Here is a 25,443-nt window from a genome sequence, read left to right on the forward strand (position 1 = left end):
AATCCCGAGTCCTCTGAGTCTGAGAACGAGCCGCAACACTTCTGAACCTTATTTAAAATGACTGCAAATGAGATCAGTTCCTGACTCCATTGTGGAAAATCAGGAGTGGGTCCAATAACATATTGATCGGACTGGAGTCTTGTGGCTCGGTCAGTGAAGGTCAGATGTTGTCTAGATCGCTTCAAGCCTCTTTAACGCCCGTCAGTGAGTGTGTGACCTTGTCAGATGTGATTGTATGTTGATTGTGTGTCGATTGTTCGACTTTCAATATCATTGATCGGCTCCGTCTGAACCTCAGAAACACAACATGAGGGAGAGAGTGTGTGTGTGTGTGTGTGTGTGTTGTCTTTTAGAGCTCAGGGAATTTCATTTAAAGGATTAGTTCACTTTCGAATTAAAATTTCCTGATAATTTACTCTCCTCAATGTCATCCAAGATGTTCATGTCTTTCTTTCTTCAGTGGAAAAGAAATGAAGGTTTTTGATGAAAACATTCCGGGATTTTTCTCCATATAGTGGACTTCACTGGGGTTCAACGGGTTGAAGGTCAAAATGTCAGTTTCAGTGCAGCTTCAAAGAGCTTTAAATGATACCAGACGAGGAATAAGAGTCTGATCTAGAGAAACCATCAGTCATTTTCTAAAAAAATACAACTGTATATGCTTTATAAACACAAATGATCGCCTTGAACATGCTTCTGCTTTTGGTATTCTTCAAAAAGCTTATGCTGTATGTCCTACACCTTCCCTATTCTACTTAGCACGTTCAAGGCGAACATTTGTGTTTATAAAGCATATACAGTTGTATTTTTTTTAGAAAATGAGCGATGGTTTCTCTAGATAAGACTCTTATTCCTCGTCTGGGATCGTTTAAAGCTCTTTGAAGCTGCACTGAAACTGTAATTTTGACCTTCAACCGTTTGGAGTCCAGTGAAGTCCACTATAAGGAGAATAATACTGGAATGTTTTCATCTAAAATTAATATTATGTGAATTGTGAATAGAAGCTTTGTGGGAAAAGGCCATAAATATGATGTTGTTATGAACTGTGTATGTGTGCTTGTGAACATGGCTTATTAAAAAATATTGTTTAATGATTTGGTATTACACCATGAACACTTCCTGTGTCTTTATAAACACAAATGGCTTAAAACAGTAGGTGTGCACTATTCTATGTGTTTTGTAGTATTAATAGTGTAAGTAGTAGTGTGTTCACACTGAAAATTCCCAAAAGAAAAAGTGTGCTTTAAACACCCGGATGGATGATCGCTTAATTACCTGACGAAACGAAGTGTTGCATGTTGGACACTTCATGCTCTCGACGGTCACAGCTTTAATCAGCAGGTCAGAGATCAGACTCCAATACTGAATGACTAATTAACCTCATTAAAATCATTCACTACACAGTTGAGTGCATAAGATCACAGTGTATAGAGCGTCAGTTGTGTGAGGCTGTAGTCTGATGTGTGTGAACTCTGTGGAGTCGAGTTAGAATATTTTATTAAAAACACATGCCTATAGAAAGTCCCTGTAAACCGCATATGCAAGTATGAGCGTGTGTGACTGAGTGTGTGAGAGTGTGTGTGTGTGAATGTGATGATAGGTGTTAGTTTGTCTGAATCAGAGATGTCACCCAGTGCTGCTGTTGACCAGAACAAAGATTGGTCTGTTGAGAGCAGAGATGACACTGACTCCCACTGAAACCCAACACACACACACACACACACACACACACACACACACACACACACCTCTGCGCTGCAGGCCCCAAACGAGGCGCTCTGATAAAAACAGTTCCTCTCTACACTCTTAGAAAAAAGGGCATATATAAGGAGAAATGTCTTAATTAATTGCATATTACTTTCATTTTAAATGGTTATTTAATTTTTTTCTAGTGATAATGATAAAAGTGTGTTTATGAGCGGTTTCATTTATAAAATGTTATTAAATAAATTAAAACAAAATTTATTTAAAACAAATCCTTAAAATGATCCATGATGGGAACCCCTGTAAGAGTATATAATCATGAGGTCAGAATTTAACCTTATTATATTGATTTAAATGGCCTTTGTTTCACCCATGCACTCAGAGGGTCTTTGGACCGTAAGTTCATACACTGCAGATAGAGACGATCACTGAGATTAAATGCGTCCACATGTTCTTCTGTAGCCAATCACACACATGTCTATTGATTGCATGAACACAGTGGCCAATCAGAGGCGTTGTGTAAGTCAGGATCTACTCAATACCACTCAAAGTTTTCAGTTCTGAGCTGTAATTTCTGTACGCTTGCAAATCCTTTCATTTTAATCAACACGGTATAAATGAGACATGTCTTGTGCAGTGCAGTCAGCTTCTTTGAGTTCTGCACTGTTTCTTGCAAAAACTCCCATTATAATCAGTGCGCTCACGCTGAGCTGAAGTGATTGACAGCTGCAGTCAGTATAAAGAGAGCGGATATGCTGCTAAGTACACAACACAAAACTTCAGGAGTGACAAACGTATCCGTGTTTAAATGTGGGATTGAATACAAAATTGTGAAAATTGACAGTAACAATTATGGCTGTATAGAGGAACAAATAAATGTGACGTCAAAATAGATTTGTGCTTTAAAGTCAACATTAAATGAAAAATGATGTCAAAAACAAGGCCTGAGATTGCAGAAATGACCAAATGACAACGATCATTTCATTCAGATATACGTCACAAAAGCGAGGAAAAGACGATTGTAGTTTCTTTTTCATGCATGTAGTGTTTGAAACATGTTTAGTTGATTAAAAAAATATTTGAAGGCCATTTGCTAATGTTTTAATGTATTATTTACTTGTTATTAGCATTAATAATTATTAGCTAAATGAATCTATTTAAAAAAAATTCTAAATAAAGAAATAAAATAGTTAAATAGGGAATGGGCGTCTGAAAGCATTGATGTGTATGGGTTAACCTACAGCTGTCACTGATCAAACCAGCGCCCTGAACGCAAGATTACACGCCAACTTCACAAATAAACAAATGCACATGAAGTATTGGTCTGAATCTTTTAAAAGAATTCACATGATTTTATTATATTATGTGGGAAACATAACAGAGAGTGATACGAGGAACAAGAATTCATGCGTTCATTTATCCTCAGCTGTATTGAAAACAAACATCAGCTTTTGCTTGAATTTGTATTTGATGTCATGAGATTATGAGAGTAATAATCAGTGATGTTATTTCTTCTTCCTTTATCTTCCCAGCCTGCAATGTGACCATTCACAACCGCTGCCGTGACACACTGGCCAACTGCGCCAAAATGAAGCAGAAGGTAAGAGACGAGGGCGGGGAGAATTAACTCATTAACTCATGAGTATGACCACCAGATGATTTGGCAAGATAAATATCAAAAATTAGATGCAGAAGGGATGAAATGTTATAAGATTTTTGTGTAAAAAGGCAGCATTGTTACACATGGAGCTGAATGATATCTGCTGATACCGGCAGTTTGATATTCTTAAGGATTAAAAATCTCTCCCAACTAATGCTAAATGTTAAAATTAACAACATGCTATTATATTCAACTGCTGTTTATTTTCAGATATAATAATTACATTCAATAAAAACTGAAATGTTTGTATAAAACTCATTTGCACATGAGATAGTTTTCATAAACACTTGTCTTCATGACAAATTTATTCAAACACACACATATAATTTACAGTAAATAAGCTCCTCTCTTATTACATGACATATTGTTCTCCAGCTCTTTTATGGACATCTTTCAGTGGTTGAAACACTGACATGAGACATGATTCATTTCAGTAAGTTGTACTGAATCTTTCAACATTCCTTCTGATGTTCATTCATGTTTATCCGCGCTATAGCTAGTAGTAAAGAGGAAGATCTGTCACGAGAGCATCCAAATGCTATTTATTGTTTGAATTTCATGATAAAGTGGACAGAATTTGAAACCTGAGATTTGTTTCTTATCAGAAGTAACAAAATGCATTGGATGGGATGGGCTATAAATAATGTTTGGTGTATCAGGAAAAACATGGTAACCCTGAACTAGAACTTCTTTGACCTAGCTGTGTTTAACTGTGTTATTGCCACATTAACTTGCCCTAAATTCAACACAAGAAACATTTTATTCACACACAGTATTAGTTGCATTCTGACACGTCCTTTTGATTGACAGTATATAATCGGTCCTGATCATCGGCTGTTTATAAGCTATTGGCAGATGACCGATAGTGAAAATAAGAGCTTTTATCTGCCAATAAGATTATTGGGCAATATATTGGTGCATCCCTAATTATTATAAAGGGTTAGTTCAAAATGAAAATTCCTCTCCCTCATGTCGTTCCACACCCGTAAGACTTTTGTTCAACTTCAGAACACAAATGAGGATATTTTAATGAAACCTGAGAGATTTCACCCAAAACTCTGATGCTTCAGAACGTTCATAAAATGATCGTAAAATAAACCCATAGGAATGGAGTGGTTTAATCCAACTCTTCTGAAGAGACACAATCGATTCATATGAGGAGCAGATTTAATCTAGGCTTTTATTCACTATGAACACTGATCACTGAACATACATAGTGCGCTCAAAAACTGTAAACATGGAAGCTGAACTGTACTTTTTTAATGCAGGAAAACCAATAAGGTTTGTTCACTTGTTTCAAGCGTGGAGATTTGAGCTTCCGTGTACAGTATTTAATGTGCTCTATGTATGTGTGTTGATCAATGTTTAAACAGTATATAAATAAAAGTCCAAGAGTCTTCAGAAGACTTGGATTGATCCGCTCCCTTCATATGGATTGCTTTTACGATCTTGTTTTGTACTTAGGTGTTAAAGTTTTGGTTGCGGATGGACAAAAATTATGAAAGAACATTAAAAAATATCTTTATTTGTGTTCTAAAGATTAACAGAAGTCTTATAGGTTTGGAACAACAAGAGGGAGATTAATTGATGACAGGATATTAAATTGTCAACACAAGTTAAATGTTGAGAGAACAACACACAATAAATGAAAGGGTAATTGAATCGGGTAAAAGTTTAGGATATTTTGCATTTCTATTGTATTAAATTGCCTAGTTTCTCAAATGGTTGAATGTGTGTAAATATCTCCGTGTATAAATGCATGTGAAATCATATAACATATTAATGATCTGCAGCAACAGAGGCTGGCGCTGGTCAGGAACACTGCAACCTTACATAATGTGGCCCTCCGTAGCAAAAGTGAGTTTCTGTCTGTCCTTCCTCACCTCTTTTACTCTTCCTCATGACTGATTCCTGTTGCTAATTCATACTAATAGTAATAATTATAATGCAACTCCTGTAAAGACACCAGTTGATCATCTGATGTGACGTTTTGATGATCACAATCTTGTCATAAAGAACCTGTTTTATTCAGTACTGTGTTTCCTTTGCCAGATCCAATACTGAAGGAGAGGCCGAGTTCAGCCATTTACCCGTCAGAGACGCTGAGACAGTCTTTCCTCGGCTCCCGCAAAGGACGCTCCACGCTGTCCCTCAACAAGAGCGTCTCCACCAACAACATCGCAGGGTAAAGAACCTCACGCTGAGGACAGATAACTTTCGTTTATGTACATCAATCAGGCATGACATCATGAGCACCGACAGGTGAAGTGAATATCACTGATCATCTCTTCATTAGTGGGTGGATATATTAGGCAGCAAGTGAACATTTTGTCCTCAAAGTTGATGTTAGAAGCAGGAAAAATGGTCAAGCGTAAGGATTTGAGTGAGTTTGACAAGGACCAAATTGTGATGCTAGACGACTGGATCAGACCATCTCCAGAACTGCAGCTCTTGTGGGGTGTTCCCGGTCTGCAGTGGTCAGTATCTATCAAAAGTGCTCCAAGGAAGGAACAGTGGTGAACCGGAGACAGGGGTCATGGGCGGCCGAGGCTCATTGATGCACGTGTGGTCCGATCCAACAGACGAGCTCCTGTAGCTCAAACTGCTCCAGAAGTCAATGCTGGTTCTGATAGAAAGGTGTCAGAATACACAGTGCATCAGTTTGTTGCGTATGGAGCTGCAGACCAGTTTGCTGACCCCTGTCCACCGCCGAAAGAGCCAACAGTGGACACGTGAGCATCAGAACTGGACCACGGAGCAATGGAAGAAGGTGGCCTGATCTGATGAATCACGTTTTCTTCTACATCACGTGGATGGCCGGGTGCATGTGCGTCTCTTACCTGGGGAACACATGGCACCAGGATGCACTATGGGAAGAAGGCAAGCCGGCGGAGGCAGTGTGATGCTTTGGGCAATGTTCTGCTGGGAAACCTTGGGTCCTGCCATCCATGTGGATGTTACTTTGACACGTACCACCTACCTAAGCATCGTTGCAGACCATGTACAGCCTTTCATGGAAACGGTATTCCCTGGGGGCCGTGACCTCTTTCAGCAGGATAATGCTCCTGCCACTGGTTCAGGAATGGTTTGAGGAGCACAACAATGAGTTTGAGCCTCCAAATTCTCCAGATCTCAATCCAATCGAGCATCTGTGGGATGTGCTGAACAAACAAGTCCGATCCATGGAGGCTCCACCTCGCAACTTGCAGAACTTAAAGGATCTGCTGCTAACATCTTGGTGCAGATACCACAGCACACCTTCAGGGGTCTAGAGGAGTCCATGCCTCGACGGGTCAGGGCTGTTTTGGCACCAACACAATATTAGGAAGGTGCTCATAATGTTATGCCTGATTGGTGTATGCCAATATGTGTGGGCGTCTTTCCTCAGATTTACCACAGAGAGTTTTAAGACTCTATTTTATAAGTGTGCCACATTTCAAATAGTTAAACTTTTGGTGCTTGGCCCATAACTGGCCCTCATTGACTAACGCTTGCTAGTCATTGTGTTTCCCACAGAAGTCTAAATGATGACTCTCCTCTGGGACTGCGGCGGATTCTGTCTCACTCCACAGACTCTCTGAACTTCAGGAACAGAGCCATGTCCATGGAGTCCCTCAATGATGAAGGTACGGCTCGACAAGACATTCGCAGACCAGTATGTGTTTGTAGTTTGCTGCGTTCTCACACACATTTCCGCAGGAGAAATGTATTACACATCAATGCTGGAGGAGCTGGAGAAGGATGGGAAGGATTTTGAGGCAGATTCCTGGAGTCTGGCTGTGGACTCATCTTATCTTCAGTCTCAACGCAAAGATGTCATCAAGAGACAAGACGTCATATACGGTGAGACTTTTTTTTAATTTTCAGACCTTTGGATGCATTTACACTGTCAGCCAGCTCTTGCATGGATTTAGGATGCAGTTTTTTTTCTAGCTAGCTCCAGAATCTGTTTGGGCAATTACAACAACAGGTACTCAGGTGCTTTTTACTCTGTGTTGTTCAGAGCTGATTCAGACGGAGATGAACCATGTGCGAACACTGCGGATCATGGAGGGGGTGTTTCGCAGAGGCATGCTGGAGGAGGTGTTGATGGAGATGGGTGTAGTTCACGCCATCTTTCCCTGCCTGGATCAGCTGCTGTCTATTCACTCAAGCTTCCTGAGCCAACTTCTGCAGAGGAGAAACCACAGCCTGGCTGCCAGCAGCACCCGCAACTTCACCATCCAGAAGCTGGGAGACATACTGGTGGAGCAGGTGAACCCTCACTTAAGGATTAGGGGTGTAACAGAACACACAAATGATGACCGTTTAGTTTATCGTAGAGCTGCACAAATAATCTTTAAAAAATGGTGATCTCGATTCAAACACTCATGTGATTTCATTCCTAAATGACAGTGATTCGTCTCTGTCTATTAAACCTTGTACAAACACGATCACAGCTAACCTTCAAATCTGTGTTCTGATCCAGAGAGAGTCATGTTTAGATATGAAACAGCTTCACAAACTCTTTTCAACCACACAGTATCATTATTTCTGTCTTTCAATCATTCAGATGATCACAGAAGTACTGGGATAAAAGTTTGTAGTTCAGATATAAACACTGATGTCTACAGCAGAGATCAAAATAGAGTAAATCACCTTTTTAAAACAACTTGACTTCCTTTTCTGTCGTTCTCTACGACGTGTGTCATAACCACAGTATGGGGGTTCGTCCTTGAGTATATCATCCCAATCACCTCTGAGTATACTAGAAAAGGCCAGTGAAATGCAAATGAAGTTGGCGTGCAAAGTTTGTAGTGGTTATATAAAATATGTAGTGCTTGCCCTGATGGACACCCCATACAATGTATTCTCGTAGTGAACAACAGAAAGGAACACGTCTCGGTTACAAATGGTTACCCTCGTTCACTGACGGAGGGAATGGAGACGTGTCCTTCAGAACACAACTCTGTACTGATCACTGATGTGGCCGAGATGCTACCTTGGCTCCTCACAACAAAACTGAAGTGCATTTTGCACGCGGCTGGCCTTAAATACCTGTATGCAGGGTGCGATTTGTAGGGGGGGACGAGGGGGATTTCCCCCCTTCTGGTCTATGTATCCCCGCCTCTGCTGAATTATTTAAATATATAAAAATACCCCCCCCCCCCCCAGTGATGCTACTCCACAAACCACCAACAGAGCATATAAAATACCAAAAATAAAAATCCGCAACAAACAGGACACTTTTCAGAGGCGCATTCCGACTTCGCCTCAGCGCCAGGCTCAAGTCAAACGAGCGCGGAAAAGGTAACGTTAGGTGACAACGAGGGAGCTTCAGTTGAACAACAGTGAATTGCGGTCAGATGAGATGATGTCAGGCTATGTCGGTATAACTCAGAAAAATATACATGACTGTCCAATCAGCCGTTATACTGTGCTCGTGGCGCGCACTCAAGAATTGCATGCGCAAATGCGCCGGCGCGCGATGCATAATTAGGCCTACTTTATTATAGCTTAAATAAAGCGCAAAAGAAAATACGACCGTGCACCGTCGTTGTTCACAGTTCCGCCTCAAAACTGTGCATGCATTTATTTGTTGACATGGTTTTAAATTGTTATCCAATTTGTTGGCCTTAAAACATCTTAAAAATGCACATATGTACACCAGGGAAATCTAAATTTTCTCAGGGGAGCATGTCCCCGTACCCCCCTAGCAAACAACATTTTCTGACCTCGGTAATTATGAAACCCTGCGTACGGCCTGGCTTATTCTATCTAATGAAATTATTTCTCCAAATGTGCGCAATTTTGGACTAAAAGTTTGTATGTGTATGCACTGTGATCAAAAATAAATGGGACCAAACACAATTAAATGTAAAGGTTTGTGTCTCGTTATAAACTACCGATTGATTTTGCATTTCTATCAGAAATTAATAATTAGTCTTTGTAGTGGTGCAAATATCTAATCTACCTAATACTTCAAATCTCAAGGTTAAATCAGAAGGTTTTTTTTGTAAAAATGTTTCTGTAACAGCTGCCAAAAATATATATAGCTCTACTGTGGTTTTTAACAAATTTTCAAAAAAAAAAAAAAAAAACCTTTTCAAAACATCCCCCCCTCTGGTTTTTTCACAAATCGCACCCTGCCCGTATGTACGGGTGTGGCCTCGCATGCAAGTTTTGCACACCAACTTCATTCGCATTTCATTGACCTTTTCTGATATACTCAGAGGTGATGGGGCTCTCAAGGACGATTCCCAATACTGTCGTTACGACACGTCTCCGTTTCCTGGACGCTTCAAATAAAGATTTTATTAATTACATCATTACACCAGTAGGTGGCGACAAGTGACTGTTAAAAAATGTATCTGTCTTTGAATCATTCATTCAAGAGATTTGTTCAAAAACACTGATTCATCCAGTAATGAAACAAGTATTTAAGAGTGAGTCATTGAATCATTCATTCAAACCGATTTTTAAAAAATAATTAAATCAAATTAATATATATATATATTTAAAAGTAGACTGCAGCAATTAACATTTTGTCAGAACCTCTAGTGAATGACATGTTATTTTGTTATTTAGTTGTCTGTCCAGAATCATGGGAGAATCACAATCTTTATTTTAAACAAAAAAAATTGCCATTCTCAATACCTCCAGAATCATGCAGCTCTAGCACCTCGGTTTTGAAGTCACGGTTCGGTATTTTTTCACAGGGGGAAAAAAACAAACCTGTGATTTACTGAACAAACTGTCTGCCTTCAAATAAAAAAGTCACACACACTGCAGTTTATGGTGCTGTTGTAATTGACCCTTCGCCGGGAGTTTGATTGACAAACGATCTAACCAATCAGATCGTCGAATCCGCCATTTTGTCCGACAAAGCGGATGAGTTAGAAGATTAACCTCGGTGGACTTAGACTTGAAAAATAAGTATAAAAATGAGTAACCTGCTCTGTCTTGTCTATCGACGTGTTGTCAGTATCCTCTTTGCTCTGCAATGTATTTTTCACTCTGTGTGGCGTGACAGCGCCATGGCTTGTCGGACAAAGCAACAGTAACTAAGGGGGGCGGGTCTTTGCGAAGGGTCAATTGGAGGAAGAGATTTGAAGTTCTTACACTTTGGATGCTATTTTAGAATAAGGTTAGAATTGTTGCGCTCCCATTCTAATCCGCTCCGTCCATTTGAAGCGCATGTGTGCACCAGTGTTGTGCCAAATTTGGACTCCCTGCCAAATATTGCCCCCCTCATTGAAACTCGATTGCCTAATCTTAACCCCACCCCCTAATCCTAACTCCACCCCCACATTTAATCCTAAACCTACCCATACTGGGGACTTGGGGTCGGGGGTAATAATCACTCATTCATTTTCACTCAGAATAACTGCTGAACTGCAGTAAGATATTTACATTTATACATTTGGCAGACGCTTTAATCTAAAGGTATACTTTTTAATCAGTTTGTGCATTTCCTGAGAATAAAACTATTTTAGTCATTAAGAAAGAGATGTTGGAAAACGTGGTTTAAGGATTTCTGTGTGATATAAATAACAAGGTGAATTTGGAAATGCATTTTGAAGGGCACTGAGTATTCTGAGGATCATCAAATGAACAGGCACAATATTTTATTTAATCATTTTTGCCTCAACAGTTTTAACAGATATAAACAGGCACATATGTGCACAGTAACACCGTGCACCCTAACGAGTGCTCAGATCAAGTGTTCCTACAGAGTGAGTGGACCTCAGACATTTGTCTGGCGTCTGAATGGCATGTCCTTTGTATCAGTTCTCAGGTCAGAATGCAGAAGAGATGAGGAAGTGCTATGTTGAATTCTGCAGTCGGCACCTGAAAGCTGTGAAACTCTATAAGGAGCTGCTGGCGCGAGACAAGAGGTTCCAGCAGTTCATACGGGTGAGAGACAGACATGCATGAGGTTACCGTTACTTTTGTGTTTGTTGTGTAGAATGTATTTAATAAAATATATTGTGTTTTTATTATTTGCTCTGTCAAGCGGGTGAGCAGAGGTTCCTTACTGCGTCGCCATGGTGTCCAAGAGTGCATCTTACTGGTCACTCAGCGCATCACTAAATACCCCGTGCTCATCAAGCGCATACTAGACAACACTAAAGGTGAAACTAAAGCCAGTTTGAACAAAATGTATAATGTGCATTATGCCAAACAATTAAATTAATTCATGAAAATCAGGAATGTGATAGAGAACGGGGGCCTAACGCTCATCGGCCCTGGGTTTCCCCTCGCTGATCTGAGAAGAGACTGTGTTTGGTTTGACAGGTAATGAAGAGGAGAGTAAATCTCTGGCTCACTCTCTGGCGCTGATCCGGGAGCTGCTGTGTTCCGTGGATCAGCAAGTTCAAGAGTTAGAGCGAGCGCAGCGTTTGCAGGAGATCCAGTCCCGTCTGGACCCTCGAGCTGAGACCAAGGTGAAGGGTGGAGGAGTGTTTCGCGGAGGAGAGCTGCTGCGCCGCGGCCTCATTCACGAGGGAGCTCTGCTGTGGAAGACTGCTCAAGGCTCCAGACTCAAAGGTGCCAGCAGTGTTTGTGCTATTATTATTGTTTTTCTGCTGTAAAACTGATTGTGTAGAACAAAGACCTAGAGACATGAAGCTTGGTCAGATGGTGGAGCTCAGTTTGGGGACACGTTGGCTTGGACTCGCCCTGATTGGCCAGTGTCAACACCACAGTGATAAAAACTCTGGCCATAACTCCTCAACCATTTCACACAGTCTCAAGTCTTAAATTATTGAATTTCCTTGGCTCAAGACGTATATCTCCTATTTCATGTCCACCATGAATTTTTTTTTTTTTGCCATATTGGGCTTTTTGCTAAACCTACTTTTGCAAATTAATCAGAAACAAACAAGTACAGAAAGATTCTCTGGAGATCGAATATCAGTAATTACCACAAAAAAGGTTGAACTTTGAAATCAAAGTTTGGGGGCACTTTTACTTAAATGGTAATAACTCTTGAACAGAATAGGACATTTTCACCAAAATTGGTACACATTTGTATGAGCTCAATCTAAGGTTGTGTGAAAAAAACTGTGACACCTGGCCACTTGGGGGCACTGTAACAGAAAAAAAAAACATGACGAAGGATAACTACTCAACCGTTGGTCTGATTGACTTGAAAATTGGCATGCAGTGTCTTTGTCCAAGCTGTCATTATTGTCTATGAGGACATTCACTTATCTTGAAAAACATGGCTGTGAGTGAGCGATCTCTGGGTAGATTTGTCAGTAAGTCTGTCTTTTGTCTGTGTAGATGTGCAGGTTTTGTTAATGACAGACATCCTGGTGTTCATGCAAGAAAAAGACCAGAAGTATATTTTTCCCTGTCTGGTGAGTCTCAGCTTTCTATTTCTGTCAGTGGATTCTGACAACCCATCATTTATCTTGTGTTCTGCATCATCATCCCACATCAAAATCAAACTGACCAAATCTGGCTCGCTTCACAGGACAAACCGGCAGTGCTGTGCCTTCAGAATCTGATTGTGAGGGATATAGCCAATCAGGAGCGAGGAATGTTCCTCATCAGTCACTCCACGCCTCCAGAGATGTACGAGCTCCACGCCACCTCCAAAGAGGACAGAAACACCTGGATGAAGATCATTCAGCAGACAGTGAGCAAGTCAGAGTCAAATCACACCTCCTCAATGCTCAAATATCTCTGCACAGTCAAACCAAACACTTCATCAGCTTCTCTCCATATTTCTCTTTTGCAGCTGTCCATCAAGAGAGGATTTCCCTCTGATCGAAACAGAGGACAAAGCTTTGCTGCGCAGACTCAGAGGTTTGTATCAACAAGGAAGCATGGTTTATTTCCCAACACTCGTCTGTGTGTGCCGTCACGCCACCTTTTCATTTGTCTCTCTCTCTCTCTAGCTGATATCCAGCAGAAGGATCGAGAGGTTCTGGAGCTGTTACAGGAGCGCGTGACGCTCTTCTCTGATTTGGCCGAGGTCACTGGAGGTCAGAGTGTTACCGTTCCCACAAACTCCAGAAATATATTCAGAGCAGATACACCCTACGCTCCTCAGGCGGAACGGCTGCTGAATGACGCCATTGTTGAGGGTAAGCAGAGAAGTGTACGCCATACAGAGATACAGAGCTTAGTCCCGACGGACATTAAGACTGCTCTCTTATTTATGTCAAACTTCAGTGGACAGACTGAGTGAAGTGCTGTTGGGTTCCTGCGTTGACCGCCCACAGTCCTGCAGAGTGAATGGTGAACCGACAGAGGTACAATTCACCTCTAAAACAACAGGTACCTTATTCATCTTCAGCGTATATCGTGAGCTCTGTTAAAGAGGATCTATTACGCCCTTTCTCAAAGTCTTGATGCTGTTTTTGGCTCTACTGCTTGAATGTTCATTATTTTCCCTATAAATCTAACAAAGTTTAGTGAAGTTTATACTTAAAACAAGAAAAAAATGAGGCAAGAAAAGCATGTATTCATTGAAAACAATTTTATATACTACAATATATTATCATATTTAGAGAACGTTTAGATAATTTCTACTGGAAAACGAGCGTACTTGAAGGAAGACAGTTGTAGTGTCCCAAGTAATGTGTTAACAACATAATTATAATTATAATAACAATTTTTCTTAATGACATTAAGGCCAGTATGAATGACACGGCTGCCTCGCTTCAGTTTCTGGGATAAAATGAGCAGTGATGGGAATAACGGCATTATAAATAAATGGCAGTCCTTTTTTCAGTAATCAAATTAATTACTTTTTCTCCCGTTACAACGCCGTTACCGTTACTGACGAAAAAAATGCTGTGTTACTATAGACATAGACATAGACCTGCAAAGTTTTTTTCTCTGGTGTGTGTGTTGGACTAGTAGTTGTTCATTTAAGCCATTTGGTGACTAATCACATTTATATTAATTTGATTTCTTAAATACTGGAGAGAATAAACCATAATAATGAGCGTTTAATATAGGCTATATAGCACTCAAGCGAACGCATAACGCTTGCCATAAAGAACCAGCAAAAGTAGTGATTATGAATGTGACAAAAACAGCAAGGAGATATTTTAATTGTTTATTAATAAAGTAATGTTTTCTGAATCAGTGTCGGCTGCAAAGATGACTCTCATCATCTCCGTGGACGTGCTTAGAGAGAAAATGCACATTTCCTTCAGATTACATAATCAGAGAGTAGCCTATTTCTTTTAGTTTTTAAGTTATTTTCTTTAAAAGTAGACATTTCAAGCTTTCTATAGATATGAAGAGTTTGGTTCCAAAACGCAATAACTCCATTTTGATTATTTTGAGTAAAAAGGTGTTTTCTTTACCAAGAAAGTGGCAAGATGAAAACCACTATTTTCGGTTTCAAACATTCACATAGCATATTTTGGTTATAAAAACATTAAAAATTCAAATCTACATTTTGATTTTAAAAAGTTTATTATAAAAATGTATTATTATTTTTTTCCCAAAATGCAATAAATCCATTACAATTTTTTTTCAAAATGCAATTAATCCATCAATATAAAAGTTATTTTTCAAATTGAAAATACTCAAGAAAGTAAGTTGATTCACATATATGACAGAGTCTAAACTTTGCCAATATTTATCTTATATACAGGCATTTTACTAAAAATACATTCAGGCGTTGCTCCCAAAATGAATTCAACGGGTCATCTTGTTAATGTTATAAATTATTTGTCATTACCGATTAAAGAGTATCTGGCGGCACCGCACGGTTAATTAAACACATTAGCCGAGTACATAGGTATTAAAAACGGCTTTTTAAAAAAGCCTTCAATGTTTACAGTGGGTGGAATGGTGCGCTGTGATTGGTTAAGCGGATATATCATGTTCTGCAGAAAAAGAAGACTGGCGTTTGTTGCGTTTTGGAAAGAAAGGGAGAAAACATGACAGAATAACACGACGGATATCGCATTTTGCGCAAAATTAATAAATGACTTTTCAATACCGACCAGATACAATACTGATTTTGGAGGAAACTCAATTTTTTTGAAAATGGCGTTTATCGCGTTTTGGAACCAAACTCTTCATATATTCCTCATGTCTGTGAGGCAAGCAGCCGCAGAGTTTCGGTTCATTTAGCCTGATGAGACGCGCTCCCGTTCACGTGCAAGTGATCGCGCCGGCGCCTCCATGTCAGGATTTTGTCTGCTATATCTGCTTCTTATTTATTAAATCCAGGCAATTGGTTGTTGAAACATTGATTAAAATTAAGATACAATTTATACAAAATGAAATTCACTTTAAAGAAAGGCTTTCTACAAAACAAAACTTAATGAAGTGGTCAAAATCATGTCTGACCCACTCCATGTCTCCCGATATATTGCATCTTATGATGTATTCTGCCTTACTCATGCTGTTCACTTTTCATAATCAAATAGATGAATTTAAAACATATCATTAAACAAATAATAATTTATTTTTAGACATATTTAATATTGGGGCATCCAAGTTAATTGACATATTTGATTTTTTTTTTTTTTAAAGTAACGCAATAGTTACTTTCCCTGGTAATTAGTTACTTTTATAATGAAGTAACTCAATTACTAACTCAGTTACTATTTGTAAGAAGTAACTAGTAACTATAACTAATTACTTTTTTAAAGTAACATGCCCAACACTGAAAATGAGTAACTATAGCCATTCAGCATTACTAAACCACAGATTATCAGACTGTTTTTATTTATCATTTATTAACAGTTACAGAACATAAAAATAAATTATTTTTAATTGAAATTGAATTTCTCCTCCACTTAAAGTTTGCTTTGTGTGTTAATTTACACAATATATAAGTAATGCAATTGTCTAATATACATAAATATAAGCAAATACACTTCTTGTTTTCTTTTGCTTATATTGTCTGCATGGTGTGCAAGTATTTACAAACGGGATATTACTGAAACTAAACCTCTTCAGTGTTTCCTCATCTCTCATATTTCTTTGCTCTAAACAGATGAAGGAACGATATCAGTTAACGGGACTCATGATGTAAACGGTCCATCTAACAAGGTGAGGGTTTGATACGCTACAGAAGAGGTTCCTCTGTGAGATATTCCACTGACACTGGATTCATTATTGATTATTATTATTATTTAATGCCTTTCACAGGACAGGAACGGGAACCAGCTGCAGGACAAGACGTTAAATGAGGTACGCCTTCAGGATCCTTTAAAGAATGAACTGTTTGAAGATAAAAAGAAAGCTGAGTGTCTGAAGTGTTTGTGTTGCAGGAGGTGTGTCAGCGACTGGTGAACCTCAGCACTCAGCTGCACGCGATACAGGTCAGACACACACACTGACCTCACACACACCTGACTTTAATTTGATTGACAGGTCTTTTATCATGATCCGAGCGCTCTCTCTGTCTGCAGGCCGCAGTGATCCGGCAGGACTCTTTCCTGGAGGTGTACATGCAGAAGGACTCGTGTCCCTCCGTGTCCCGTGAGCCTCTGCTGGAGGCGGCAGGGCCCGATCTGACAGAGCTACAGCACAAATACAACCTGCTGCAAGGGGAAGTGATGCGACTACGGGCCGCCCAGGACAAGAGCAGCAACGGAGCGCCAGTTCAAAAACAAGACCCGAAGAAAGCACAAGACACGGCAGAGAAACCAGCGGATCAGTTAGATGGCATGTGTCCTCGAGCTGACAGTCCCAGAGGTGAGTCCCTCAGCTGCACACTGTCCTGATGTCTGTTACTCCGGGAACATGTAACGGCCTGAACTACGGAAAGACGTTTACTGAATAAATTCCTTAATGCACAACAAAAACATTCCAAAAATTCCCTGCTTGATTGGATAACTGCACTAACCAGCGGACCAATCACATCGCAGTATCTCAAATGTTGGTTTGGTGGTTCTGAAAGTCAAAGTTTGTCATCAGAATGATTTGGTTTAATTCCTCCAGAGGCGTCTCAGGCTCTGTTTCCTCCTGGTATTAAGATGTGTTTTGGTCGATCAGATCACAAGCGGACGACACTAAATTCAGGTGTGAACGGGATAGGGGATGCACGACTACTGATTTCTGCTAGTCGATTTCTTCTCAAAACGATACTTGAGTTACTCGACTACTCGTGGATCATGCTACTGTAAATGAAAAGACATGAAATAGTTCTTATCAATAAATGTTTATTAATTCATAGCCTAATGCAACAATCACATCACAAGTAAACTCTCAAAACATTATAATTATGACATTAAATATTTTAATTTTCATGTAACAGAGTAAAGCCAAATAAATAGCTGCACGCAACATTTTGATCCTAACATTTGCGTCGTATATGCACACTATATGTGCATGGCTGCATGCGTACAGTAATTTAATAATAACGGGATGGAAAACGTTTTGAGCTTGTCCACTTTCGACCACTTCCAGAGGTAGCTGAAAACACATTCAACCGGATTGATTTTGAAGAGGTTGAAAGTGGACAAAAGAGACGGATTAAAATCACTACTGGTGATCCGACCGACCAAAACGCATCTTAATACCAGGTGGAAACAGCGTCTCACACGATTGTGCTCCTAAACACCAGCATCTGAACGCAAGATCACATGAGCGTTTGTGTTTCATCTGGTGCTCTGAGACGAGTGGAGGAAAAAACAGCCTGATTGCAGTGACTTACATTTTTATTACTGATATTTTGCTCCAGTTTCCCAGCAAGAGATGATTTTGTTCTCTTGAACACATGGGATGGAAATGCTGTTTTATTTGCAAATCTATTCGCAAGACTGATTAATTCACAGCTTTAGATAGAAACACAGCTAATAAAATAAAAATAAACAAGAAGCAGAGTAAAGCGTGCTTGTTTCACAGTGCGAAACCATAACTTGTTCCTCTGATCCTCCTCAGACCTGCAGGATATCCCGGAGGAGAGTGAGTGTGGGACTGAAGCTCACAGTTAACATCCGCTCCGCTGCAGACGCTCTCAGAATCACATGACTCGAGGCCGTTCACACCACAGCCACAGACACTCATCTGAACCAGCGTCAGTTCAGACTCACGCAACTTTCACTCGCCACGGATATTTTTAACGGAGAGGGGTTGTAATCTCTTTTCCATCGCTCTGCGAATAATGCTAGTCAACCAATAGGAAATGCGCTTTTAGTCACATGGCCAGAGCCGGTGCTGTTACATAACACTACGGCTGCATCTGAAATCACATACTTCTTTATATATAGTTGGTGAAATACAGTCTGCGATGAAACTCCTGCTGAGATTCTGAAGTGTGCATCTGATGGACACTTTACTATCCCATGAGGCCACGGGAGAGGATTTGTGAAGGGCAGTGAAGCGATACAAGTGATGCTGGTAGGTCACATGATCGTGACAACATGGCGTCCAGATCACATTCACACACTCATACTATATAGAATGTAGTTTTCAGCGGTCGTGAAGTGAGTGTGATTTCAGACGCAGCCGATGACTCTCAAACTGACTGTTCTAGTACTTTTGTACGTCTCTGTGCTTTTGTATGGTAACACCACAGTGAATCCGGCTGTTTGAAAACATGTAAATACTGTCGGACGTCTCCGTGCACGAGTGTCAGAAGCAGAAGCTGATTTGTGTGCTGCTGATTCTGCTCTTCTGCTGTCTTCAGTCAGGTGTGAACAGGCCTCTGTAGAATATACTGTTACTGCATTTATATTAAACATAGTTTAGAACAATTCAAGTCTTTTTTAAAAAGATGTTTCAACATTTTACAGTTGTTATTTAAGCAGTTTATGGTGCATTTTCTCTGTCTGATGAAAGGAATAAATTATGAGTTAGAAATGAAGGAAACTTTAGAGGATATTCTGCTCATACTCTGACTTTAGCTGTATTATTAATGTCCATTGTTATATTATTGGAAGCAAGTGCTGAAAACACATGATATTATGATGAAGATTATGAAATGTAGCTCATGAAATGTCCTGGTTATTTGGCAGTGACTTGAACAGTTCTAATAAGCACCAGGGTTCAGGGTTATAAATCATTCTCAAGGTCTTCTCCTGTACTGATGAAACATATTAATGTTGATATTGATAACAGAATGTAGTGGAAAAATGATTGTGAATTCTTCTCTGGCCACTTGAAATCACACTAAAGCTGTTGATATTGTCTATGTTTGTATAAATGAATGTTTGAGGAAGAAAAGCATCCTTTAAACAGCTGTTCAGTCAATGTTTATAATTATATTGCATTTTTTTAAAAATGTTTTTCATTGTACTGTGTGTTTAAATATATGGCTGTAATCATGTATTTTGCCATTTTGTTTTGCATCTATATAAATGCATTGAGAATCGCTTTACTCTGTTTCTTTACTCATCGACATTTTCACATTAAGCACAGTTTCTCTCACTATAATAATGGTGATTTTATTCAGTGTGTGTGTGGATGTGAGCTCAGTTTCAGTGTCGGATCAGTCATGGCTCTGAACGCTGAAGGAAAGTGTGCAGATGTTGGTGCTCAGTTCCTGCACTGAGGGAAAGTGTGTTAAAATAGGCTTTGTGCTGAACATCACATGATCAAACAGGAAAACGGGCCTCATCATATCCGCCGTTCGGAGAAAGTGTTCACCCGCATATGGCCTTTGACCCCGTTTGATGTTTCCTTCATTAAAAAATGGTTCCTTCATCTCAGTGGCATGAGATTCTGTGACTTTTGTTACATTATCTGTCTGAACACACACACACACACACACACACACTGGGCTTGATTCGGCTGTTCTGAAGGTATGTAAAAATAAAATAGAACGAAATGGACCCTGCATTGGAAATGAATGGAAAGGTGAAAAATTAAGAGTTTATTTTTCATTTTTCAATAAAATCAATAAATCTGGCATAAATCTGAAAATGTTCACACATAAATGAAGGCATGGTACTACAGCACTAAAAACAATGAACACACACACACACACACACACACACACACACACACACACACACGTGTGACTGCAACAGACAGCATCTGTATAGAATTTGGCAAAATCATACACAAAAGCAGAAAAAATGCAGATATGAAGGGGTGAGACCTAACACACACTAACACACACACACCTGTTCATTTTTGATTAATGCATTTGTTTTTTGTTTTGAAATTTAAATAATTTCTTTTTCTAAAGTTAGTGATTTTTTACTTTTGGATTATTGAAATAATTTTCAAATAAAAGCTTAAGTTTTTTGTGGCATTTTAGTTATATTTTTGCAAATTTATGTGGCATTATTGAAAAAACAGACACTTCAAAACACTTCAAACATCAAAACAAATTCTAACTTTTCACAAAAATACTTATTTCAATGTATTTTATTATGTTTAAATATATATTCACAAAATATATATCAAAAAAGGTTGTGATGGGAAGAGTTAGCCACATCCAGATAAATGAATGGATCTCTGTGGCCCTCTGCTGGATATGTAAGGTCAAAACACTTTATTCCTACAACTGTAATTCCTACAGGTTTTCTTCTAACCAGCAGATGGCATAATTCTGCCTCTAACACCTACATCAATATCCAGAAACAACTCATTTTTAATTTAGATCATCAATTAAGTAATTTTTTCAGGGAAAAAAAAAAGTCACATGCAAGCTAATGGTGTAGTACAGTAATTTTGTGGTAAATGGGTAAAAGGGCCTTTACCTTTGACAAAAATAGAACCTTTTTGTTGTTATTAAAAAACAAGCAAGCCCAGCACAGCTGAGGAAAAGTAATGCACAAGTAAAGTAACACATTACTTTACATAAAAAGTAACTAAGTAACGCAATTAGATACTTTTTTAGGCAATAACTCAATTTTGTAATGCATTACTTTTAAAGGTAACTTTCTCCAACACTCACAACTGTGTCGAATGTTGGCTTCTACACGAACTCTATTTGTGCATTTGTTGTGGTTCAAGTCAAAGTGAATGTGTTAGTAGTGTAACACCCATCAGCCATGATCACGATCCCTCAGGAGAAACCTTTTCTGTGGGAACAGACACAAACTGAAATGATGCATTAATATTCCTAAAGCTCAAACTCGCCCTCGCGCATCATACTGTCCTAGTTTTCACAATTCTGCATTTGAAAATAATGAATAGACCATCATTTGATATGGAATGGATCTGGAATAATTCACATGGACTACTTTTATGGTTTCTAAATGACAGGATTATTATTTTGGGCAAACTAATCCTTTAATATCGCTCCTGCTAAATTGCTCCTGGTTTTTGTGAAAGCTGAAAATCAAGCTAGAGGATGTTTACAGCAGCTTTCTAATAAAAACCACATACAGGATACATGTTTTTACAGAATCACATTAAAACACTCCTCTGTATTAACTGAACTGAGCTGCTTGGAACTGGTCTCATGTTTGATGAAGTTTGCATCATTAATTCTGTCACACATGATGACAGGAAGTGTTGATAATAAAGCTCAAGAGTTTTGCAGTCCTCGTTCAGTGCTGTCATTGCTGTGTTTTCACGTTATTGAGTGTGTGCGAGTCCAGTCGTGACGTGACCAGCGACAGCAGCTCCTCCAGCTGTTTCTCCAGAACATCATCGTCTCCGTCGTTCCTGATGATCCAGTCAAACTTCACACCCTCGTCCAATCCGCACTCGGACTCGGCGTCGTCCACACCTGGACAGAACACAGCATTAGACCATCCTCTGACCTCTCGTGTCTGTTATAATGTGCTTCGTTTACCTGCGGTGAATCTCCAGCCCCTCTGAGATCTGGTCTGCTCCGACGCCTCCACCCGAACACACACACAGAGATCGGGAAACTCCTGACGGAACCACTGCAGGTCCGATCTCCTCCGGCAGTCACTGATTATCTACAGGAAACAGAAAGAGCTGCATTACTGTGAAACACGGGGTCACGTGTGTGTTCAGAGCGCTCATGTACCCAGACGGGCCGCGCAGCGTGTCGGATGGCCAGTCTGCAGAAGAAGCCCGAGTCCTGCCGTCTCTTCATCTCACCCCAGCGGATCATGTCGGCTCGATATTCCTCCTTATACTGACCGCAGCCCAACAGCTCCTCATAGTCCAGATTTTGATCCTGACAACCACAAACACATCAACAAACACTGATCTTCACCTCCAGATGTCTGCAGTGTGTTTCCACTGAAAACAAGGTTTCCACAGATATCACAGAGCTGCACCATTCTGGATGAACTGAGAATCACGATTTTCTTGTTTGAAATAGAGATCATGATTCTGAATCAAGTCAAGTCAGCTTTATCTCTATAGCGCTTTATACAGTACAGACTGTTTCAAAGCAGCTCTAGAGAAAACAGTGATGTCAATGAATCTCTTGAATGAATGATTCAATGACTCACTCTTAAAGACTTGTTTCATTACTGGATGAATCAGCGTTTTTATAAAAATCTCTTGAGTGAATGATTCAATGACTCACTCTTAAAGACTTCACTTGTTTAATTTCTGGATAAATCAGTATTTTTGAACAAATCTCTTGAGTGAATGATTCAATGACTCACTCATAAAGACTTCACTTGTTTCATTACTGGATGAATCAGTATTTTTGAACAAATCTCTTGAATGAATGATTCACTGACTCATTCATAAAGACTTCACTTGTTTAATTTCTGGATAAATCAGTATTTTTGAACAAATCTCTTGAATGAATGATTCACTGACTCATTCATAAAGACTTCACTTGTTTAATTTCTGGATAAATCAGTATTTTTGAACAAATCTCTTGAATGAATGATTCAATGACTCACTCATAAAGAATTCACTTGTTTCATTACTGGATGAATCAGTATTTTTGAACAAATCTCTTGAATGAATGATTCACTGACTCACTCATAAAGACTTCACTTGTTTCATTACTGGATGAATCAGCATTTTTATAAAAATCTCTTGAATGAATGATTCAATGACTCACTCGTAAAGACGTGTTTCATTACTGGATGAATCAGTATTTTTGAACGAATCTCTTGAATGAATGATTCAATGACTCACTCATAAAGACTTGTTTCATTACTGGATGAATCAGCGTTTTTATAAAAATCTCTTGAGTGAATGATTCAATGACTCACTCTTAAAGACTTCACTTGTTTAATTTCTGGATAAATCAGTATTTTTGAACAAATCTCTTGAATGAATGATTCACTGACTCACTCATAAAGACTTCACTTGTTTCATTACTGGATGAATCAGCATTTTTATAAAAATCTCTTGAGTGAATGATTCAATGACTCACTCTTAAAGACTTCACTTGTTTCATTACTGGATGAATCAGTATTTTTGAACAAATCTCTTGAATGAATGATTCACTGACTCACTCATAAAGACTTCACTTGTTTCATTACTGGATGAATCAGCATTTTTATAAAAATCTCTTGAATGAATGATTCAATGACTCACTCGTAAAGACGTGTTTCATTACTGGATGAATCAGTATTTTTGAACGAATCTCTTGAATGAATGATTCAATGACTCACTCGTAAAGACTTGTTTCATTACTGGATGAATCAGCGTTTTTGAACGAATCTCTTGAATGAATGATTCAATGACTCACTCGTAAAGACTCATTTCATAACTGGATGAATCAGCGTTTTTTAACAAATCTCTTGAATGAATGATTCAATGACTCACTCGTAAAGACTTGTTTCATTACTGGATGAATCAGTATTTTTGAACAAATCTCTTGAATGAATGATTCACTGACTCACTCATAAAACTTGTTTCATTACTGGATGAATCAGCATTTTTATAAAAATCTCTTGAATGAATGATTCAATGACTCACTCGTAAAGACTTGTTTCATTACTGGATGAATCAGCATTTTTATAAAAATCTCTTGAATGAATGATTCAATGACTCACTCGTAAAGACTTGTTTCATTACTGGATGAATCAGTATTTTTGAACGAATCTCTTGAATGAATGATTCAATGACTCACTCGTAAAGACTTGTTTCATTATTGGATGAATCAGTGTTTTTGAACAAATCTCTTGAATGAATGATTCAATGACTCACTCGTAAGCTGTGTCTAATTTCGAATGCTGTGTCCGCAGGAGGTCGTATTTGAAGGCTGCATACGTCATCGAGGCGTCTCATTTAAGAAAAGTCACCGTTAGATTGCAAAGTAAGAAACAAATTACAGTATTTTACACCTCACAAAGAAATAAGAGTCAATTTTACTACGGTTACTTCTCTTAAATGAGACATCATTGATGACGTATGCAGCCTTTTTAACAGTCACTTGTCTCCACCTACTGGTGTAACGATGTAATTGATGCAGTCTTTATTTGAAGTGTCAAGTTTCTTTCCAAGGGTGCTTTACTCTATTTTGATCACTAATGTAGACATCAGTGTTTATATCTGAACTATACACTTTGCCTGCGTCTCAATGTGCATTCTATCCTAAATAGTATGTGACATTAGTAATATTCAATACTATTTAGGGCGGATAGGGTGGATAGAATGCACATTGAGATGCAGGGTTTTATCCCCATTGGTTCTGTGCATCGGTTGTTGATTGGATGTTGAGATGTGGGCGTGGCTGTCAACAGTGTATGCAGATGAGCGTGCATCAAATCAAACATGAATTATATAAAACATAAAACACTTATGCAAACTTTTTTTTTTTAATACTTTGCCTAAAGTCTATCAATCTGCCTCAGACAGGGTTATAGTGTGTGCTGTACCTGTGCATACTGCAGTTTGAGGGGCGCAGACAGTCTGAGTATGCAGCACACCTCTGCGGTCAGCCTGCGGTCAGAACAGCATAATCATCATCATCATCATCACACCTGTGTTCATGTTCAGCTGCGCGCGACACTGTCAGAGCCTCTCACCTGTGCTGAAGCAAATCTGTCACATAATCCTTCCCCGACTTCCGCTTCCCGCTGAACAACAGGACAATCCTCGGCTGTGCAGGAGTCATCACTACTGTAGTATGCTCTTCATCGCCTGTAGTGCTCGTCCTCACACTCATCAGCTCATGTTCAGTGTGAGCTCTTCTGGAGCCGGAACCGCTCCATGTCGATTTCCCGTAATGACCCGAGATGATGCAGACATGAAATACATAAACACGCTGGTGCTGTTTCTCACCCAGCTATGTTGAACCATTTATTTTATTATGTTCTTTAAAG

The 25,443-nt window shown here is 39.2% G+C and overlaps 2 protein-coding genes across 3 annotated transcripts in view; one reads left to right on the top strand and one right to left on the bottom strand.

Moving 5' to 3' along the window:
• arhgef2 (rho/rac guanine nucleotide exchange factor (GEF) 2) overlaps window positions 1-19,646 on the top strand; it is a 29,967-nt gene extending 10,321 nt beyond the window's left edge. Inside the window, exons 3-21 of one of the 2 annotated variants that reach the window (XM_048152800.1) lie at window positions 3,237-3,304; window positions 5,158-5,221; window positions 5,417-5,549; window positions 6,881-6,990; window positions 7,064-7,207; window positions 7,368-7,618; window positions 11,135-11,260; window positions 11,361-11,478; window positions 11,642-11,893; window positions 12,632-12,708; window positions 12,825-12,989; window positions 13,066-13,159; window positions 13,252-13,440; window positions 13,529-13,633; window positions 16,323-16,378; window positions 16,478-16,519; window positions 16,600-16,650; window positions 16,741-17,026; window positions 18,215-19,646. In XM_048152800.1, coding sequence (XP_048008757.1) covers window positions 3,237-3,304; window positions 5,158-5,221; window positions 5,417-5,549; window positions 6,881-6,990; window positions 7,064-7,207; window positions 7,368-7,618; window positions 11,135-11,260; window positions 11,361-11,478; window positions 11,642-11,893; window positions 12,632-12,708; window positions 12,825-12,989; window positions 13,066-13,159; window positions 13,252-13,440; window positions 13,529-13,633; window positions 16,323-16,378; window positions 16,478-16,519; window positions 16,600-16,650; window positions 16,741-17,026; window positions 18,215-18,267 — 2,384 coding nt within the window. In that variant the 3' untranslated portion in view covers window positions 18,268-19,646. Of the gene's footprint in view, window positions 1-3,236; window positions 3,305-5,157; window positions 5,222-5,416; window positions 5,550-6,880; window positions 6,991-7,063; window positions 7,208-7,367; window positions 7,619-11,134; window positions 11,261-11,360; window positions 11,479-11,641; window positions 11,894-12,631; window positions 12,709-12,824; window positions 12,998-13,065; window positions 13,160-13,251; window positions 13,441-13,528; window positions 13,634-16,322; window positions 16,379-16,477; window positions 16,520-16,599; window positions 16,651-16,740; window positions 17,027-18,214 lie in introns of both variants that reach the window. The other variant, XM_048152801.1, reaches the window with a different exon arrangement.
• Window positions 19,647-20,631: 985 nt separating this feature from the next.
• On the bottom strand, window positions 20,632-25,405 carry pmvk (phosphomevalonate kinase). The gene is made up of 5 exons (XM_048152827.1): window positions 25,147-25,405; window positions 24,997-25,060; window positions 22,227-22,379; window positions 22,026-22,155; window positions 20,632-21,959 (listed from the first exon to the last, which is right to left on the bottom strand). Exons 1-5 carry the CDS (start codon window positions 25,284-25,286, stop codon window positions 21,787-21,789), a joined length of 660 nt encoding a protein of 219 aa, XP_048008784.1. The 5' UTR covers window positions 25,287-25,405; the 3' UTR covers window positions 20,632-21,786.
• Window positions 25,406-25,443: the final 38 nt, after the last annotated feature.

The sequence above is a fragment of the Megalobrama amblycephala genome, linkage group LG13 (genome assembly GCF_018812025.1).
Source record: "Megalobrama amblycephala isolate DHTTF-2021 linkage group LG13, ASM1881202v1, whole genome shotgun sequence".
Lineage (NCBI taxonomy): Eukaryota > Metazoa > Chordata > Actinopteri > Cypriniformes > Xenocyprididae > Megalobrama > Megalobrama amblycephala.